Source organism: Hypoxylon fragiforme (assembly GCF_022984875.1).
Source record: "Hypoxylon fragiforme strain CBS 206.31 chromosome Unknown GGS25scaffold_1, whole genome shotgun sequence".
Classification (NCBI taxonomy): Eukaryota; Fungi; Ascomycota; class Sordariomycetes; order Xylariales; family Hypoxylaceae; genus Hypoxylon; species Hypoxylon fragiforme.
In genome coordinates this window covers 1,774,373-1,788,040 of record NW_026054756.1, presented here as the reverse complement: position 1 = coordinate 1,788,040, position 13,668 = coordinate 1,774,373, and the positions used below count along the sequence as shown (strand labels likewise).

The window sequence follows — 13,668 nt, the reverse complement described above, 5'->3', positions numbered from 1 at the left end:
TGTTGCCTGTCCAGTCTCTCTCTTCCACGCATCACCCGAATTGGGCTGCGTGTATCTGCCATCGAGGGTGAGGAAAAGGGGTATTAAGGATAGGCGTCGGGGTATGTGTGACCAATAAGTGTGCCTGCATCTTCCAAATGTTCCTAACTTCATAAACATAACCATTCCTTGATGCTAACTCCCTATCCCATGCTGCCTCTCGCGATTCGTCGAACCCGAGGTACTTACACATCTCTGGATGCGTTATTAAGTATAAAAACTCCAGAGATGATGCTGTCTTGCGAAACTGCCCCACATGGACATCCTCTTCCACCTGGCTCATCGTTCAAAATAATGGGTTCGAGTCTCTCAAAGCTGTGCTGTCTAGAACTACGTCTATATCGGGGACGTAACAAAATAATCATGAGAATGACAGGTCGTAGATACCAGGGTATCTCGAAGGATAAACGGCAAAAAACAGCTGCATCACAGATGCCATCAATTCGTCTCAGTCTCGGTCGGAGGCGCGTTTAGGATTTGCTAAATCGCTTGAACCAACTCTTTCGCTTCTCGGATTTCGGGCGTTCTTGTGCGTGTGTGCTGGGCTGTGCGGACTTCGAAGGCTTCCTTAATAAAGATCCTGTCTCCTTGCGCGGAACGGCCGATTGTCCCAGAGGGCTAGCACCAAGCCCAAGAGTCGGGGGTTGCGGCTGGCCGAAACTGATGCCATAGTCGTTGGTAGGTTCCTGTCGTTTCGGTGGTGATCGGCGATCGATTGAACTGTTATCGCTACTGGTCGGGTCTGTTTGGTATCCTGCAGGTTCACCTAAGCTTCCACTTCCAGAGCCAGACGCCACCGTTTCGTAAGATCGATGATTATTTGGCATAGGATAGACACTCCTATCAGGTCCACCTCCACGACCGCTTACAGCTGGTTCCGACTGCATCCGCGAAAACCTATTCCTTGCGCCAACATTATTGTTATATGTGTATCCCCCGCCTTCATTCGCATCGTGATAGGTATCCCTCGGGCCGTTCATCATCACCGATTGTCTGTTATCATACATCGTGCTCTCCGGTCGGAATGCTGAATTCGATCGCCCTCCGTAGTAGCTATCCTGTGGAAAACGCGGCCCATTGTCTAAGGGTATCCTGTATAAGACTATGCACACACCATAACACCAAGAGAAACGAAAAAGAAAGATTGTACTTACTGCCATAGTAGCTGCCTCTTCTGCTCCAGTCTCCAACTGACTCTGACTCCGATCTCATCATAGATTGGCGACTATATCCGCCCTCGATAACGGCCTCGAACGCTCGAATGGTTTCAAGTGGTCGTTCAAATCGACTTCGAGTGGGATTCGATCGATCGGGATCGGCTTTAAGGCTGGTTAGCTTAGACAGCGAAGGTAAGGTAGATGTGTCACTGACTAATGGGATTTCCATAGATATCCTTATGCTGGAAGGATCGTAGGGGAGTTGGATTAATATCCCCCCTGATTTGGGCCGCCATAGCTATAACTTGTGTTAGTATGCGCGATTAAGACTTTTTATAAGAATATTAAAGGGCTAAATGTGACGAACATGGCTCGGATTCCGTTAATGCCAACATCGGGTTGGTTTTGCCGTGAAGTCTCCCTGCTTCCTTCTCGGCAGATGTCTCGTGAAGATCAACCTTTTGTTGATGGCTCTCTGCGCTCTTTCGAGATTTTTCTGATCGGAAACTAAAAGCTCTGGACTTGGGTCTGGCTCGCTCTGGCTTTTGCGGTTCGGACTGTAGTGGCTTCACTGGCGGCGCCGGCTGCGTTGACTGTTGTTGAAATTGCTGTTGCTGCTGCTGCTGCTGTTTCTGTTGCTGTTGTTGCCGCTGCTGTTGCTGGTACTGTTGATAATGGTATTGTGGTGGAACGGGTGTTTGGTAAGATTCGTCGGTGTTATACTGACCCTGTTGCGGCGGCGGCGGAGCAGGCAGTGGGTGACGGTTATAGTTTGTAGACGCCATTGTCTCAGACGGGCCAAAGGCGTATGTTTTATCGCTCTTAATCCCTGAAAAGATGGAAAGGACGGGCCAGTGGTGGAGTCGGGGAAACTGGAGCTGATGTGAGAGTGGACCGGGGGCTCGATTATGATATGCAAGGAAGCGATCGTGGAGAGTGGTAATCTCGTTAGAAATTTAGTAGTTCTTTCCTTATCATAGACGACGTAGGTGGGCTCCAACTGCAAGCTTTCTGGGTCCAGAGTTGCTATCTGTAACGGTATTGCTAGGTATGTATTGATACCTGAGGAGGTATGTAATTCAAATGTTACTTTGTGATATGACCGATGACCCTTGTAAGAAGCCCAAGGTACAAGTCGTTTTTTCTTCTTCAAGTAATGTCTGATGGAGTGGGTTCTTTCTCAGAAATTATTGATAATAATATCAATGTCAATAATCTCAAGATGTCGCAACTAAATTCAACACTTTTGCTAAAATAGAGAACGAATGGTATCCGGAACAGAGTTACCGGGAACTGACAACAAGAAAATACGGTTTCCTTGTATGAAGGAAAAGAGTGAGTAAGTAAAAAAAAAAAAAAAAAAAAAAAAAAAAGGTGATGATCCTCCGTTTCCAATACTGCTTGCGCTGCGTTGGTCGTGCGTGGTGTCGTGCTACCTGCACACTGCTTGGTAGTGGATCGTGGGAGAATCGGGTGGGCTGGTGGGTAGGTTGGTGGGTCGGTTGCTATTTTCTTCTACTATGTAAGTGGTAAAGCGGGTTGCTGGGCTGCTGGGTGTCAACCGGCTGGTCGGCGAATATGGTCGTCTCAGAATGGATCAAATTCAAGGAAGATGGAAAATGTGGCTGGGATACCAGGGTAAAAAAATATTGACAAGGAGGTCCCGGAGCGTTTTTTTTTTTCTTCTTCTCTAATTGTTCTGGCGCTAATAGTTTTAAAGCCAGCAGTTTACGTCGACTTTTGTCTGTCCACTCCCTAAATAAAGCCTCCAAGCTCCAATCAAAGAAGTCCAGGGCTGTTGAAGGTCGAGTTGCACAATAACTATGTACAGGTACAATACGTATCAACTCCGGCGCCTTGGCGATCGCTTTGATGTATGTATTGGGTACCTATATGTATGTACCTAGGGACGGGTACATGTACATGTAGATGTAGGTAGCATTCAAATCAGTCCAAGACTCCAAGCAAAAGGGACGTTAATATTTCAAGAGGTGGTACGACCCAGTCACTGGCTTGGTAAATCGGTCGACTGAATTGGTTGAGTGATTGATTAATTTCTTGCTCTAATTGTTTTCTTCTTCTGAGATTGACTTCGCATTCGTCGAGTTAAGCTTGGACTTGATCTGAATTGTTGGATGAGACTGAATGGTGGATGGTAGTTGATCTTTTGCACACGGCCTACATACAACGCAGAGACTGAGGTTGGTATGAGAGTATAGTGACGTCAACTTTTGATATTCCTAGTTGCCTATCACTGATGGGATGTTTCAGAAGCGGTAAATCATGGGGGACTGGATTTCCTCTTGTTCTTAACAGTACGTTTTTTTTTCTTTCCTGTTCGAGAGAAATAGTACCTAATATGTACGGTGGTTGATCGGGGGATCCGGTATCGAGTTGCAATCCCAAAGCGCTAATTAGAACTTGGAAGTCGATTTGTCTCGTTACTAGGCATGTAATTCTCTGCAAGCCCCCAAGCCTTCTTTCCAGCGTTTAATCTTAGGTTGATCGCCGTATAGATACCTAGGTTGGTATCGTGCTCGAACAATTTTGTGGGTAAAGAGTGGGATGTTTCGTTCCGACGCGATGGGTTACGAGTTTAGTAGCGAGCGCGTAATGAGGTAGTTAGTCCTCGACACAAAAAAAAAATGAGCACCAATTGATATATATCCTAACGAATGGATGAGATATGGGTAAAGAAGATCAGATGTAAAAGGTTCGAAGGGAGATGAAACCCATTATACGACTGATCTCGTTCTAGTCCGACGGAATCTTTTCAAAAAGTCTTGGGAAAGAGGCAAAGATGCATGTCAGCTTGTGTGGCCTGACAAGGGGTGACGAATGTCGAATACTCACTCATGCCCATACAACAACAGTATCATCGAATGAGCTTTTGACCTTCAATGTTCGGTACGCTGATAATACCTACCTGTAGTATCGATGATTGAACCATTAACAGGTACATAGGTACATACTCAAGTACTGTCAGTCTGTCACTCACTGCAATCATCAATCGCAGACTGGCAGTGCCAGTGTGGCCCAGTGATGGTTGCAACATTAAAGGACGTACCTTGCCTTATCGTATCGATAGAGTGACAAGGATTACGGCTGGGCAGATATCATTCTTTTTTTTTCAGCAACCCTGAACCTTGTCCCTGCAACTCCTACCTTAGGTACTCCTACTATTATCTGTCCTGCCGTCCTTGCCTATCCAGTTATCAAATTCGCTTCTTGGAACATTTTACCACCACGATCTTCTAATATCATTTGCTTACACGTAGGACGTACTTAAGAATCTCATCATCTCGTCATTTCATCATTTTATCATTTGCTTAACAAATTTGTTGTCATTTTGTAACATTTCTGCCAACTTTAGGATCAATCCCTTCTCGTTTTGGACGTGACCTAGCAAACAGGTCCATCCTTTTATCGTCGTGGCAAGCTTCGAAAGACACATACTAATAACTACATACATATTCTCGGGTATCTAGTATCTACTCAGCCTATGGCCCTATGATACTATCATGTACAGTGTACATAGTGAGTACATCCAGGCACACTTTTTATTATACCGATGATGTGACGCTATTACATCTTGCGCTGTAGGGAAGAGTACCTCGACTTTAGATCAACGACATCGACTATCATCTAGATGTTGAAACTATTACAGCTCGAAAGAACATACAGGCTACTAAGCATGTAGGCCTTTCCCATGATCGGTCGATCTTTCAACTGCCTATTGCCTAAAAAAGGAGGTGGGGAAAACCAGCACTGCCCCCTATCAATCGTCATGATGGGGGAATACGAATTGCCATTCATCCACGTGTATTCAAAGACTGAAGATGACGGATTTGGTAGTAGTTTGGTATAATTCGAGATCCCATGCATTAACCATCTATCATTTAATTAGGGATTCAAATTAAAATGTCACGTACATAGGTATCTTACTTACCACACATGAACCAGCAGTACATTTTACGTTTATATTCCTCAGTACTACCATTACCAGTTACAGCGGGATTTAGTGTATACTTCAGATATTATTTTCTTAATATCGAGCACTAAATATATTTGGTGTATAACGCTTATCGCATTTCGGCGCCGAAGAAGAAGAGAAGGAAAAAAAAATAGGAAGAAAAGAAAAAAAGGTCCCTCTTTCTCACACAAGACATCCACTTGGATAACAATTGGCGAGTCTCGGCCTAGACCCCCAAGCACATTCCAGGAGGATTACGAACAGCACCATCAGCAGCTTGTCACCGTTTCCCGAACAAGCTTGGCTGCATCCACTACCACGCAGAGATCGTCGACAGGGCCAAAAGTAATGCCTATTACCGTACACACACTATAATATCGCCAAGATGCGCCTGCGGGAAACCTAACGGTTTTGTGTATGTCTAAGCCAGGCGAGTACCAAATTCGGAATGCTGGTTTGGTGCTAATGAAATCGTATCGTATTCGTGAGGTTTGCTATGGTAATAGACTAGCGACAGTGGCATTGCACTGCTTGGTATAAGAAGTTAAGAAGATCTACCTCCCTTATAAGGATAGGTATCTGTTGGTTTGAGTTGCACCCAAAACTCAGAATCTACAGATGCCAGGGAGCCTACACAATTACCATCAAATCACTCCTACTAAATCACTCCTACTGCGGCACATCTCATGCAGGTATACCAATACATCCGTCCCTCCCGAACCTTTATTTTATAGGTCAATTCCGATCGGGCTAGGGTCCGTTACTGCGACGTATCCCAGTTATACGTGCATACCGGCAACTTGAATACGATCATGACATCGATACTATTTCGATACTATTGACCTATACCACACAAGCCTCCCACTTGTGTAAGCACTTTCACACAGAATAGGAGCGCTATATCAAGTTTTGTAAGTGCCCAGGTGTGTTATAGGCAAAAGCGCTGCCTAGTCCTAGCGCACGGCCTTTCTCAATCGCCCGCACTGGACATGCTCAGAGACACCACTGGTTCTAGACGTGAGACTGGATGGTGAGAGGCGTAAATACATGTATTGGCCGCGCGGCAAGCCCCCGATATGACTCCCGACATCCAACAATGCCGGTGGATCTTCCCGGATTGAACTTGATGGCGAAGACACTGATGATTGAAAGAAAAGATCCAATTCATACAAAGCCACATACGTTATTCAACCCCTCTCAAGCTGAAAGAGGGCCTGCCTACATACGGGCCATCCCTGATAAGCTTATGTATCTGTATCAATCAAGCTTTTTTTGCTCATTCCAGTCAAGGCAGTCGGCACTTAATCGCCTATGCATCCGGCGATGGATAGATAGACATAGGCCCATATCTACGTACATAATAGGTATGTACACGGACCCTACTATTGATATGTACATACTACTACCTAAACTATGTAGGCGGTAAGTTCATCTTGCAGATGCAGCGGCCGGACAAGCAGGGCAAAGTAAAGCAACGCAACGCAACGCAAACCCCTTCTCCCCACACAACAGCTAGATGATAACACGGGTAAGCATGGGCACATATCAAAGACAATGGTGCCTAGGTATTCATATGATTGGACACATAGATTGCGGGAACAACTTTCGTATCTCGAAGGTCTTGCCTTGCCTTGCCTGCCTTATCTCTGTTGAGTGGATATTGTACCCATAGGAATGTATTATGTATTGCCAAGCTGCAACCGTGCTGTAGGTAGGTATATGTACATACACACACACGTACCTACACGATACATACATCTATGTAGGTTAGATTACTACTATCGTAGCCTACAAATGTACGGTATGTAGGTATGCAATGAGGCAGGCTGTGGGTTATGCAATAGGCAAGCGGGATAAGGGCAAAACAAATCAGGGCCACCACCGACCAGACCACTCTGCTGACCCGGGCCGAGCACCGGGAAATCGAATCGATATTTATTTATAGCCAAGGGACTGACTGCGGCTCGATAGGGCTGATCGGCTCCGTGATATAGGTACCTACATACCTACCTACATCCATACATATATAGATGTCCGCCTGCCTACCTCAGGTATGTATGTACCTAGGAACCCGGGATATGTAAGTATATCCCGAGACTCGATCTGGTGTTTCCTTTTGTGTGACCGTGGCCGTGGCCGCAGTCGAAACGAGGCCAGCTTGGTTGTACGGTTCGATATTTAAAGTCGTCCCGAGATTCGTACTAGGCTAGGTAAGGTATATGTACCTATTCTGCTAATCGCATTAGATGACTTGTGGCACGCCTAATTACGTTGGTGATAGGTACATAATTATATATGATCGAGGCCTCCTCAGATATACAAGCTGCTCTATGTATCACTTTCGGACCCCCCCCCCCCCCCCCCCTTCTCCACGAACTGAACTTACGGCCCCCATGGAACAACACCCAGCTTTGGCCTTCCCTTCACATGCTCTCGAGATTGGTGGCCTAGACTCAACCTGATCGGTTACCTTAAGTAGGTACATATATCCATTTCCATATCCATACCTATCTAAACTACATGTGTGTATCATAAAACCACATATTCCGACAGCCCATCCCCCTCGCCCAGACACCCCCAATATCGAAAATTCATATCATCGAAAGTCCAGATCCCGAACCCGTTATAACGGGTAGCTGCCTCCCTGGGTACGGTTCGTCGCACCCTTTCCCTGCCCATACCCCTTACCACGACCGCATTTCTCGTCGATGCGTCCGCTGCAGGTAGCCAGCCAGCCCGTCTCGCGGCACCGCAGCCACCCGAGTCAACCGTCGGACATATTGGATGTAATATCAACAACACGTTGTAACCCCACAGCTAGGTACATAGGTCCAAGGCTTATTCAATCAACTCTTGTTTTTGAACTATAATAAGGTTATCCAGATAACGGCCTACATAAACAGGCATTGCCATTCAGCTCGTGTAACTGCAATGTGTCTTGGAGAAGAGTCAAGTTTAGTAGTAGCCTGCTTGGAATAAATTGAAAAGGGGGGGCTGAACCTAGACAATGAAGATTGAGGCAAGAGGCTTCGTCTAAGGTACCCTCCTGGACATTACCTGAGTTGGCGTTTCCACCTTAAGTAGTACTCCTCGTAGCTTGTAATATAAGTAGAGGCCTCATAGCCGACATGGTCACAATTTTAGAACGTCCCTTGGTACCTGTGTGGATTGTTCCTGACCAAGACTTGACGAGTATATTCCTCTGTGGGTAAACTAGAACACCTCCAATGTGGTCAGACACGAACCCGTCATATAGTTGGGTATGTTTGTAGACCCCAAGTCTTGACCTGCCTTGACCTGCCTTGGCCTGTAATCGCTACAGCTCCCCACAGATAATTCATTCAGCACAAGATGGCACATGTAATATTTGGAATTTGTCTTATTAATCGATCTCATCCTAGGGGTTGCGTTAAGTTGGAATCCCACTGCTACTCGGCCCTGAGGCTCTTGACAATTTGCCTTGTGATCGGAGATTTTGGTGGATTTCGGGAACCATGCTCCTTCGTACTTTTGCACTCTGGCATCGATCGATCGAGTTGTCCTTCTCCTCTCACATGGAAATTGATGTCTAATTAGCCATTCACAATGTAAGACTTTTGTTTAGTACCTAGGAAGTTTGTAGGTATTCATTCGTTTGATGCTAGTCGCAAGGCTGAAGCCTTATACCTTGCCTAACCCAGATGCAGCCAATCATGAAACCATCCACACTACCAACTCCGGCCCGAACCCATCTTATATCGCCGAAGGGTAGAGCATGATACGAACAGAAGCACCGAAAGACTTGGAGGGAAGGGGGGTAGCGAACTTGGCACGGACAACACCAGAGTTGCCTACAAAGATGGCAGTTAGCAACATGTTTTCGCACGACAGAAAATGTAGAATTGTTGATAGCATACCGTGAGGTCGAGTGACCTTACCCCAGATCACGCGGATCTTAGTTCCTCGGATCTCTTTCTGGCCTTTGTAGACGTATGCGACCTTCTTGCCTAGGTAGAAACTACATCTCAAGTGTTAGAATTGCGTGTCTGTTGGAGGAATTGATATCTGCGAAACGTACGTAGCAGCCTCGGTATCATCGACGCCCTCAATCTTGATTAAGCTTGTCTTCGGGTGCGTAGTGTGTCGGCTGCGCTGGTAGCTCAGGTGGCGACCCCTAAAGGTGAACTTCAGTTAGCTATTTGCTCGTCGTATTCAGCTGCTTTGAATTGCGCCGCGGGTTGATTGATAAATCCAACAGGGAGTCATTGGTATGCTTGGGAAGCGTCGGCAGCCTTCGTTGCTAAGGCCGTGAATCGTTGGTTTTGAGATGCTTAAGTTACTTACTTGACGTATACTGCAGGCAAATTGATTAGCAAAAGGTTCTCTAGCAAGAGCTTTAAAAATCCAAGGCGCGAATGAGTGCGTTACGCGACCGCGACTCTGTTGAATGGACGAATGTGCAAGAATATGCAAGAATAAAATGCGCAAGACTTACATCTGTGACCTGACTCGGAAGGCATCTTGATTTAGTTATCCCCACGACTCTCAGAAGTCCGTAATGGTACTGGAATCCGGGAGACGTCTTCTACAAAAAAAGACCTTTGTGGTGTGTTGGGCGTTGGGCGTTGTGTCGTCGAATGTTGTGATAACTAAATCTCCAGGTGGACTCTTGACCGTTTGGAGGAGGTTGAATGATGGAGATGGATTGGTGCGAAGGGCTAAGCGAGCCCTGTTGCTGCACAGAAATTCTAAAAATTTTGACTTTGGTGCGGGGTGGCTTGACGGATTGATTTTAGTCTCTTAGCCACAAGTGGCTTTCAATTCTTGTCAACGGCCCGGGTGCACTGCCAAGCTCCACGCTGATTAGTACTATTACTAATTGGTTACATAATACCACTAACCACTAGTTAACTCCCTACCCGAAGAATATCCGATTTCGCAGACAATCTGAGCTTAAGTTTTAGCTTTCAGATCAATAGTTACCTGCCTACGTAATTGTTCTCGCATTCGATCCTCTTTATTCCTCCCGAACGATTTAAGTTCCATTCAACACTGCACAACTGTTGAATCGGACATAAACCACCTTGCTTATCTTCTTATCCCCATATTTAATCATGTGAGCTTCTACATAGCATCTACTTAACTCCGGAAGCTCCATCCGAAAACGGGAGGATTCTGGATAGGATGCAGAGTGTCAGGGACGACTGTTGATCCCTTGATCCCTTACTTGTTACACTGTAGTAGATATACCCTAGCCTTTATAGAATTCTATGAGATGCGTGACACCTGGTGCCATGTTGCGAGTAGGTAGTTGACCATTACAATGCAATCAATATGATCTTACAAACACTCTAAAACCAGCTGGCGAGCAAAATAGGAGTGAAACGGACCTTGCAATGAATATTACATTCGTTAAACGATACGTCTTAGTCTGCCGTGCAACTGTGGTCACTGGGCATCCTTCGATTTTGTCTCTATTACTAGTTGATCAATAATCCCTCAAGCATCACAAATGTGGGTGTGAAGACTGCAAGAGCGTTGCTTGATGACGACCTGATTGCGACCATATGTGAACCAGATGACTCTAGATATATATTTCTCGCTTCATCGGTCTGATATAAGTCTGGAGCAAAAGAAAATGGAAAAGGGAAAATAAGAATATATATCGACCTAAGCTTGAAGTACCCTAGGTAGGTAGTAGATGGGTGTTCTTAGACTGAGCAATGACAGTGAGCATGATGTTGTATGTATTTAGTTGAAGTCTGGTGAAAGGACCCCGCGGTCGGCACAATATGAGCCTGTTTGTCTCTCACTTATAAAGAGAACATAAGCTTTTCGGCTAGGTGAGGGGGGCTTAAGCCGTTCGCTGTAAGGGGCCTGAGTAAGCTCCCCACTGACCGGAGGTATAAAAGAGGTAAACAGCGTGGTTCGTTGAAAATATACCTACCTAGGTAGGTAGCTTATTTTGGATTTGTAAAGCTGAATTTGAACAGTAACACGTCCAAGTACGTACGTGGGTACTTAGCTGGTACTTGACACTTATTTGACACTTGGTAAGTCTTAAGGTTAAACCCACATTGTGCACGTCAGCCACTCGAACTCAAAATCAGGTATCAAGAAAGTACCTGCCTTACCTCCAGGGCTACAAAATAGGTATCTGAGATCGGCCTTAAGGCCTGTTACATATGTTACATACATACAGCGAACTTTACCAAGCCCTGACTTCGTCCGTCCGTCCCGCCCGCTCAATTCCCCCCCCCAAGCTTCTTTTCCACCGTCGTTCCAATCATCCACCTTTCCTCGGCTTTTCCCATTATTTACAACCACTTCTCAATTCCCTTCATTCTTACTTTGCTATCATCATTATTACTTCTCTTAAAAATTAACTAATTGTCTACTTGTCGGTGAGCTTGACACAATGGAATCTGCTGCAAGGTGAGCTCCCAAATACCCCGCGCCCACCCCGCTATTTCTATTATCATCGTCATCTACCGCTCCGCGATATCGCTCCGCTGAGAGTTTTTGTCACGCAATCTTGGAACATTGGCGGGCGGTTTGAGAGGCGCGAACCTCTCGTGAAGCTCAAGGTGTGGTATTATATATTGTAATATAGATTGGCTAATTTGTCTTTTAAATAGTTCCATGGAGCTCAAGGATAACACGGTTATCGTGGTCCTTGGTGCTTCTGGAGATCTCGCAAAGAAGAAGACTGTAGGTGATATACCTTTTCACTTTTGAAGACCTCAATTACTAATGCTTTAATAGTTCCCTGCTCTCTTCGGTCTCGTGAGTTCAACCTCTGATCCGATTTATTTCACCAAGCACGTGAATAACTAACAAAATCGAAAGTACCGCAATCAATTCCTGCCGAAAGATGTTAAGATCGTCGGCTATGCGCGAACGAAGATGGACCACGAGGAGTACCTCAAGCGAGTCAAATCATACATCAAGACCCCTACCAAAGACATGGAGAAGCAGCTCGCAGAGTTCTGTGAGCATTGCAGTTACGTGTCTGGACAATATGACCAGGATGATTCGTTCTTGAACCTTAACGCCCACCTTGAGAAGCTAGAGGATGGCCGACGCGAGACCCATCGTCTATTCTACATGGCACTTCCTCCTAGTGTCTTCACAATCGTCTCCCAGCACCTCAAAAGATGTTGCTATCCTTCTAGAGGCATCGCGCGAGTTATTGTAAGGACAGCTCTTACGGAGGGATCTGGTACTTGTATAATAATACTGATTATTCTGCACAATTAGGTCGAGAAGCCTTTCGGAAAGGACCTCGCTAGCTCGCGCGAGTTACAAAAGTCGTTGGAACCTGATTGGAAGGAGGATGAGCTTTTCCGTATCGATCACTACCTCGGAAAAGAAATGGTGAAGAATATCCTGATTCTTCGTTTTGGTAATGAGTTCTTTGGTGCTACCTGGAACCGACACCACATAGACAACGTTCAGATTACCTTCAAGGAGCCTTTTGGTACTGAGGGTCGTGGCGGATATTTCGACGAATTCGGCATCATTCGAGATGTTATGCAAAACCATCTACTTCAGGTCCTGACGCTGCTAGCGATGGAGCGGCCAATCTCTTTCTCAGCAGAAGATATTCGTGACGAGAAAGTCCGCGTTTTGCGAGGTATCCCAGCCATCGAGCCTAAGAACGTCATTATCGGCCAATACGGAAAATCCCTAGATGGCAGCAAGCCCTCTTATAAAGAGGATGATACCGTCCCTAAAGAGTCACGCTGCCCGACCTTCTGTGCTCTAGTTGCCTACATCAAGAACGAGAGGTGGGATGGTGTGCCGTTCATCATGAAGGCTGGCAAGGCTCTAAATGAGCAAAAGACGGAGATTCGAATACAGTTTAAGGACGTTACTAGTGGTATCTTCAAGGACATTCCTCGAAACGAACTCGTCATGCGTATCCAACCGAACGAGAGTGTTTATATCAAGATGAACTCGAAGCTGCCTGGATTGAGCATGCAAACTGTCGTGACGGAACTGGATTTGACTTATAGACGACGATTCTCCGACCTCAAGATCCCCGAGGCCTACGAATCGCTGATCCTAGACGCACTCAAGGGCGACCACTCTAACTTTGTTCGAGACGATGAGTTGGATGCTAGCTGGAGGATCTTCACACCCCTGCTACACTACCTTGATGACAACAAGGAGATTATCCCGATGGAATATCCCTATGGTGAGTAGAGAGTTGATTTGATATTGATGCTCACAATATGCTAACCTCTTTCCCAGGCTCCCGAGGACCTGCAGTCCTAGATGATTTCACGTCATCTTATGGGTATAAATTTAGCGATGCTACAGGCTACCAGTGGCCAATGACTTCGGCATCACCCCCCAACAAGTTGTAAGTATATGTCAGCATAGTGCTTCAACGATAAGATGTCAGACAGCCTTGGTAGATCTCTCATACTTAGAGTAAATACTGATGTCTTCCTAATAGTTGATTGGGTGCTGCGTCGTTGCTATCCGTTGATATCCGTCGATTTATGATGCTAC

The 13,668-nt window shown here is 45.8% G+C and overlaps 3 protein-coding genes across 3 annotated transcripts; 1 reads left to right on the top strand and 2 right to left on the bottom strand.

Annotated features, from left to right (window-relative positions):
- Positions 1 to 415: 415 nt before the first annotated feature.
- On the bottom strand, positions 416 to 2,277 carry GGS25DRAFT_27635 (uncharacterized protein). The gene is made up of 4 exons (XM_049257427.1): positions 1,564 to 2,277; positions 1,411 to 1,494; positions 1,194 to 1,358; positions 416 to 1,120 (listed from the first exon to the last, which is right to left on the bottom strand). Exons 1-4 carry the CDS (start codon positions 1,979 to 1,981, stop codon positions 510 to 512), a joined length of 1,278 nt encoding a protein of 425 aa, XP_049121300.1. The 5' UTR covers positions 1,982 to 2,277; the 3' UTR covers positions 416 to 509.
- A 6,060-nt stretch (positions 2,278 to 8,337) lies between these two features.
- GGS25DRAFT_469810 (60S ribosomal protein L33) lies at positions 8,338 to 9,860 on the bottom strand. Its single transcript, XM_049259175.1, has 5 exons — positions 9,644 to 9,860; positions 9,493 to 9,502; positions 9,227 to 9,322; positions 9,066 to 9,166; positions 8,338 to 8,999 (listed from the first exon to the last, which is right to left on the bottom strand). The coding sequence occupies exons 1-5, from the start codon at positions 9,666 to 9,668 to the stop codon at positions 8,902 to 8,904; spliced, it is 330 nt and encodes a 109-aa protein (XP_049121299.1). The 5' UTR covers positions 9,669 to 9,860; the 3' UTR covers positions 8,338 to 8,901.
- Positions 9,861 to 11,566: 1,706 nt separating this feature from the next.
- On the top strand, positions 11,567 to 13,520 carry GGS25DRAFT_516817 (glucose-6-phosphate 1-dehydrogenase; the record flags this gene model as incomplete). The annotated part of the gene is made up of 6 exons (XM_049263275.1): positions 11,567 to 11,583; positions 11,787 to 11,859; positions 11,914 to 11,934; positions 11,998 to 12,342; positions 12,409 to 13,348; positions 13,405 to 13,520. 6 exons carry the CDS (start codon positions 11,567 to 11,569, stop codon positions 13,518 to 13,520), a joined length of 1,512 nt encoding a protein of 503 aa, XP_049121298.1.
- Between the last annotated feature and the right edge of the window lie 148 nt (positions 13,521 to 13,668).

What these genes read in the sequence shown, in the direction of transcription:
- GGS25DRAFT_27635 (XM_049257427.1), bottom strand. Translation starts at nt 1,981, where the DNA reads ATGGCGTCTACAAACTATAACCGTCACCCACTGCCTGCTCCGCCGCCG. An exon ending in ATTAACGGAATCCGAGCCAT is followed by an intron (nt 1,495 to 1,563) that starts GTTCGTCACATT and finishes CACAAGTTATAG; the next exon opens with CTATGGCGGCCCAAATCAGG. An exon ending in AAGAGGCAGCTACTATGGCA is followed by an intron (nt 1,121 to 1,193) that starts GTAAGTACAATC and finishes GGATACCCTTAG; the next exon opens with ACAATGGGCCGCGTTTTCCA.
- GGS25DRAFT_469810 (XM_049259175.1), bottom strand. Translation starts at nt 9,668, where the DNA reads ATGCCTTCCGAGTCAGGTCACAGAT. An exon ending in GATGATACCGAGGCTGCTAC is followed by an intron (nt 9,167 to 9,226) that starts GTACGTTTCGCA and finishes CTTGAGATGTAG; the next exon opens with TTTCTACCTAGGCAAGAAGG. An exon ending in TAAGGTCACTCGACCTCACG is followed by an intron (nt 9,000 to 9,065) that starts GTATGCTATCAA and finishes CCATCTTTGTAG; the next exon opens with GCAACTCTGGTGTTGTCCGT.